General features: G+C 48.0%; 1 protein-coding gene across 2 annotated transcripts; it reads left to right on the top strand.

Annotated features, from left to right (window-relative positions):
* Positions 1-733: 733 nt before the first annotated feature.
* LOC149915431 (RANBP2-like and GRIP domain-containing protein 8) lies at positions 734-5,376 on the top strand. 2 transcript variants are annotated; one of them, XM_090121364.1, is made up of 5 exons: positions 734-943; positions 2,565-2,663; positions 3,428-3,580; positions 4,231-4,461; positions 5,288-5,376. In XM_090121364.1, the coding sequence occupies exons 1-5, from the start codon at positions 869-871 to the stop codon at positions 5,291-5,293; spliced, it is 564 nt and encodes a 187-aa protein (XP_089977490.1). In that variant the 5' UTR covers positions 734-868; the 3' UTR covers positions 5,294-5,376. The 2 variants fall into 2 exon arrangements, with proteins under 2 accessions (XP_089977490.1, XP_089977489.1); XM_090121363.1 differs by lacking the exon at positions 5,288-5,376 and adding an exon at positions 4,841-4,955.
* Positions 5,377-6,000: the final 624 nt, after the last annotated feature.

Genomic DNA, 6,000 nt, shown 5'->3' with positions numbered 1-6,000 from the left:
AGAAACATAAGCTCTTAGTTGTTTAATTACCCCTAGCATTTGTGCCCTTTACACTGGTCACTGTTCTGGTCATCCCTCTGTCCTCGCACAGAGATAAGCTGGGAAGGAGGACAGAGGGGAGTGTCTTGGAGCCCGCCTGCGGCACCCTGAGGTTCCCACAGAGTGGGACAGCTCTGCTTCGTGCAAAGGCCCTGGCTCCTTGAAAGCGTGTTCAATGTGTTTCACTTCTGCTGGCCTAACGAACCACCTCACAGCGGGTTTCCCAGCTCAGAACACTACACCCACATCGCTTAGGACATCTCGAGCCTACCGCAGCTTTGTGAGAAAGGATTTCTCATGTAACTCGGTAACTGCGTTTCTAAAACACGTTACTAATGTGCGCACGGAACTTCTACTTTTCACATCAGCTGTTTCTAAGGATGCGCCACAGCGCGCTTCTTCAGATCAACCGCCCTTTCCAATACCCGACGCAGAAACGACGCTTCCGCTCTCCGCGGCGCGTCGCTACGGGTGAGGAGAGCGGCTCGGTACGCCTCACCGCGCCGAGCTCCGTAAGACGCGCGAGGGCAGGCCGGCCGAGGACGGGACCGGCGGCGCGCGCAGCCCCTCGCGGCGCCCGGCAGCCCGCGCCGAGCGGCCCGACGTCCCGCGGCTCAAAGCGCCGCCGCGCGAAGCGCGAACCGGCCGCTCGGCGCCGCGCATGCGCCGCCCCGCCCCGCGCTGTGACGTCGCGCGTCGCCGCGGTCGGCAGGGAGGGCGTTCCGCCGCGTGCGGCGGGGAGCTCCCTTAGCGGCGCGCGAGCGCCGGCCTTCCGCCGCTCCCTCCCTCTCGCTCGCTCCCTCCCTCTCGCTCGCTCCCTCTCCCGGCCATGGCACGGCGCACGAAGCCCGAGGTGGAGCGGTACGTCGCCTCCGTGCAGGCCGCCGCCTCCTCTCCCAGAGCGGTGAGTGCTGCGGCCCGGCCGGCGCCGCCGGCGGCGCTCCCTCGGCCTTCCCCGGGCCGCGGTGGGGGCCGCTCCCCGCCCGCCCCGTCCCTCCGCCCCTCCCGCGGGTGCCGGGCCCGAGGGCGGGCTCCTCCGGCGGGGAGTCGAAGCCGAGGGAGGCTGCCGGCGGGCGGGCGCGGAGTCGCCTCCTCGGAAACGCGGTTCGCCGCAGCTGCGCGCCTCGGAAAGCCGCTGAGCCCTCGGCGGCTTCGGAAGGAGCCCGGCGGCGGGGCGCAGTTCGGCTCCCTCCCGTTCCGTGGGCACGGTCCCCGGGCTTCCGGCCTTCCCTCTCTCGAGGAGCCGGAATAGGGAACGCGTGCCGTTCGGCTTTGGGTTCGTTTGGCCGCTGTGCGGCTGCTGTTGCCGTGGGTGCGACAGCGTTGTGAAACGCCGGCAGGAAGAGAGGGAGAGGCGGGGGGAAATAGCTCTGCTGCCTGCGTTGGTGGCTGGGCAGCCGGGTGATCCCCTGCTCTCTGGAACGACTGGCTGTGGAGCGCGATCGGTGATGGAAGTAGCTGCTGGTTTTCCTGTTGCGTTGATTTTGGAGAGGAGGGTTGTGCGAGGCTGCTGGCGTTTCTTTTGAAATTCCTTTCCAGCCCCGTTTACGAGGAGGCGGGGCAGGTGAGAGAGGAAGGTGACAGAAGCATGGACAGGAGGAGCTTGATGTGTGGCATTTGTTTTCTTCTGCAACGTAGATAGGTTGCAAGAGAAACAGCTTGTATGTAGCTGACCCCATTCTCCTCTCTTTAGTCGGAAGTGTGCTTGTGAAAAGTAACAAGTGTGAGGACTTGCTTTGCTACTAACCTCAGTTTCGCTTTGGTAGCCTTTGCCAGTTACTGGGAAGAAATGTTATTTTCTTACTCCTGTGTCTTTCAAAAACAAAGCCCAGAGTACAAGGAGTGAACTGGAACTGATAACTGTGAAGACACTTTAGGAAGTATTATGCACCCTTGGAAAGAAGGGTCTCCCTACTCAATTACTTCAAAAGTACTGTATATTTAAAATGTACCTTTTGTTTTTTTTTCTCCAGAGATCGTCAAAAGGATTCTTTTTTGCTAAGCTGTACTTTGAGATAAAAGAATACGAACTTGCTAAGAGGTAATAAACGTTACGTATGTTGTTCTGTTCTTTAAAGTGTGATGGGAAAGCTAAATGAGGTAGAGTGGAGAAATGAAGACCGTTGTCATGCTGTTTTAAGGTAGCAGCAAATGGGAGAATGTGGTGCCATTTAAATCTTCCTAAAACGGCAACTTAAAGCATGGGTAGTTACGTGGTGCTGTAAAAACCCATCCGGTAGAAATGTCTTGTATGCCATCGTGTTACGTCCTTCCTACAGTTTCTGTGAGCTACTGCTTTATTTAATGAAGGCCAGTGCTTGCAGGCAAATATGCAACATCTGTACGTGTAGCAATAATGTTGTGCCTTACTTGAAGATCTAGATCAAGCCCCTTGAACTAAATACAGCTAACTGTCCTGTATGACAGATTAAAGTCCCACGTTAGCTGCAAGGTGTGGGGGGACTTGTAATACTGAGGAATACTGATCCTTCTGGTTTTTCTTTCTTTATTTATTTACTCTGTAGATATACATCTATTTATCTCAGTGTCCGAGAGAGAGATCCCAAAGCTCACAGATCTACGAGGCTCAGGATAACACGGAAAAAGCTTTTGGGTGTTACAAGGTAAGCACCTCCCTCACCTCCCTGATGTCCTGCTTTATTCCTTTGTAAATGGACTTGATCTTTGTGCTTCCTGCTCTGATAGTCTTCTTCCCGCTGCCCTTTGGACTAAGAATATGTGAGCCCTGTAGAATTCTGCAGTAGGGATTATGGTGACAGCAGTAATCCGTCTGCTACTGAAAGACTGGACTGAGAGTGTTTTTCAGTTGCATTGTTTGTTTTCTTGTTAGCGGTGGGCTTTTTGTTTGTTTGTTTCCTCAGAGGTAGAGGGAACGGGGCAAATACAGTTCCGATTAGGTAAGCATATAAATGTGAACTTCACAGTCTGTGTTTCATTATTCGGGCACCGGGGAGGGAGAGGATACACACAAAAGTCTTGTTGCCAGCACAGTGACTGAGTGCCATCAGTCTTTGTGACTTAATTCTGTTTTCCGGAAGCCTCCGTATTAGGTTAGGCTAGAGATACCCCTGGTCTGGCTGTCTGAGTAGAGCAGCAGCGGGTGGTAGAGGAGCTGGTTTTGACATTGTTTCTCTTACGGTGTTCTGAATTCCAGCAGTTGTCTGGGTGTTACAAACCAATGGTGGCCTTTCAAAAGGGAGGCTTTTCTTAAAGCAGTGAGAAAGTATTTATTGATAGTTCTAATTTGACTTGCTGGGTCTGTTTAATGGGGGACATGTTTGACATGTTTTCTTTCTTGTTCTATGTTGACTGCAAGATCAAGTTACTAGTAACCTTTTTTCTTATGTGTATGCATGGGGAAAACCAGTGTTCTGTGGAGCTGAATCCAATGCAGAAAGATCTTGTACTGAAGATTGCAGAGTTACTATGCAGTAACGACATTGCTGATGGAAGAGCAGAGTACTGGGTTGAGAAAGCTGCCAGGCTCTTCCCTGGGAATCCTGCTGCTTACAGATTGAAGGTAAATTCCAGCTTCTGATCTCTGTTCTGTGCCTAGAAGAAACTTTAGTTGCGTCAAGCGAAGGGAAAACCATGGTAGTAATATTATCCAAGAGGTCAAGATTAGATAGGTTAAGTATTGTCTCTATTACATGACTACACTGCTTTCTAGTTTTTTTTAATTTGAGTTGAAAACTGTCAAGTGTAGGAGATGCTGTTATTCCCTAATACTGTGTAAATGCTTTCAGTCATACAATCTCACTTTTGTACAGGTGTTAGTTTTCTGGAGCACAACTGCAACGAAATTGAAGTCTTGAGAGGCTTGTGCTTTGGGATTTTTTGTGTGGTTATGTTATTTTATTTTATTTTTTTAGACAAGCTGTTCTGTATTGACGTGTGGCATCTTTGAACCAGGTGGTTTGACAGTCTTAACTTAGCATCTAACTTAGCATCTACAAGATGCAAACTCTAAAGCTTTGGGTTTTGGTTTTGTTTTTTTTTTTTCCTCACTTCTAAAATGTTTGTCAAACTCTCTGTAGCACCTACCAGCTTTCCAGAGCAGTTTGAGTAATGTAGTCTGTAATGGCAATGAGAAAACAGTCAGGTAACGTAGTTGCTGAAGAGGCTCTCGTAGAGAATGAAATTTTAACGTGTTGCCTTTGTATGTGATAGGAGCAGTTACTGGAGTGTAAAGGCGAAGATGGCTGGAATCAGCTCTTTGATATGACTCAAACCGAGCTCTATGCGAGACCAGACGATCCCTACCTTAACATCAGACTGGTTGCTCTCTACCGTTCAAATAATAGATTAAGAGATGCTGTGCTTCATTGTCAGGAGGCGGAGAAGAAAATACCTGTAGACTCCAGCTTGGAGTGGTGTTTGTGCGTCGTAAAGACATTTGAGGTATTTAATCATGTTTTGATCCTGTCATAATCTCCCATGTCCTTGAAACCGGTGTTATTCTCTTAGTATCGTTACAATGGCAGCTAATTCTCAAGTGGCTTAACTCCTTTAAATGTAATGTCTGCGGAAACAATGATTTATTTAGGATTTTCTTAAGCCTTAAAGAGTTGTTTAGTTTCTAGCTGAGGTACTAAGTTAAATACAGCAGCTCCATCAGGGAGGGAATTGCTGAGGCAAATAGTTCCTGGAACTTTGCTGCTGAAGAATACGTTAACATCTCACCTGGGAAACTGGATTATGTAGCAAGAAGTTCTGGAGAAACTCTTGCCTTCATAGAAGGATCGCGGTTCCTCATTCTGTGATGAACTTTATTCTTCAGGAATATCTTGAATCAGTACGAGACTTGGAGGCTGATTAAAAAAAAATAAATAAATAAAATTGGAGAGCTGTCAAGAAGGATCATCTGCTGGCCTATTCTAGCTTGGTTAAAATGATGCTTGCTTCTAGAGATGTTCGAGAAAGCAGAGGGGCCCTTGAAAGGTACTCTTTTAACTGTTCTGCTTATTTAAAAAAAGAAGAAAAAAAAAGAAAATTGAATATTTTTTCTGGGTCACCGAACTTCTAGCAGGCATCATTTTCAGTGAGTAGCTGTTTTATGGATGGAAGAGGAGTTTCTCTGTACTAACTGCAAAGAGCAAATGTTGCTAGGCTTGATCCGCAAGCTGTGTCTGAGCTAAAGGCCTCAGAGAAGACTCAGTGATAGGGGTCTAGTATAAATCCTGGGAGACCAGGACTTGGTTGAAAATGAATCTTTTCTATGTTCCAGTTTTGATCGTGTGCTTCACTCTGTGAAGCCGTGTGCGAATGGACCTGATGAGCTGTCTCGTACCTTCCTTGAAATGAAAGGACACTTCTACATGCACGCTGGAACTTTCCTGCTGAAAACGGCCCAGAACAACGAGGCACAATGGAGAGATGCATGTGAACTCGCAGCATTGTGTTATCTGAAAAGTTTCCACGTAAGTCACTGTTCAGTTTGTGCCTGTAATTGTTGCAGTTCTTGGATGCTCTCACTGTCCGCGCACTGAATGCCTGCATTCCAAAAACTAACTGCTGTTTTTAAGGCTGTCTCCTGGCCAAATCTTACCCTTCCATACTTGTTTAAAAGATTTCAAGTATTGTGAAGAAAATCTCATCTGTTTCACTTGTCAGAAGTAAAATGACTCTTAAGGGCTAATGAGTGTGTTTCCTGTAGGCTATTCCCTTCTCTGTAGTGCAGCTAAAATAACTAATATTAAGGTTAGTGGTATGGGGGGGAGGGGAATGACCTGAGTAGCTCTCACATACTAATTGCGTAAGCAGCAGAGCTTGATCAAGCTTAATTCTTTGCTTTATGGAATAAAATCAGTTTTCCCTTTTGCACAAGTGCTTGCATTCAAAACATCGCTTTCTCTTGTGTGCTCTTACAGCTATTTGCAATTGTTCAGTTACTCACCTTGTGTCCTTTTCAGGAAAGAAACAAGCTTGTTTCCTAACTTT

Source organism: Phasianus colchicus, chromosome 19 (genome assembly GCF_987193195.1).
Source record: "Phasianus colchicus chromosome 19, bPhaCol1.hap1.1, whole genome shotgun sequence".
Classification (NCBI taxonomy): Eukaryota; Metazoa; Chordata; class Aves; order Galliformes; family Phasianidae; genus Phasianus; species Phasianus colchicus.
This window is presented reverse-complemented; position numbering and strand designations above follow the sequence as displayed.

Bases quoted from the DNA above. Each gene is read 5' to 3' on its own strand.
- LOC149915431 (XM_090121363.1), top strand. From the start codon at position 869: ATGGCACGGCGCACGAAGCCCGAGGTGGAGCGGTACGTCGCCTCCGTG. The intron at 944-2,564 runs GTGAGTGCTGCG...TTTACTCTGTAG, and splicing joins CCGCCTCCTCTCCCAGAGCG to ATATACATCTATTTATCTCA. The intron at 3,581-4,230 runs GTAAATTCCAGC...TGTATGTGATAG, and splicing joins CTGCTGCTTACAGATTGAAG to GAGCAGTTACTGGAGTGTAA.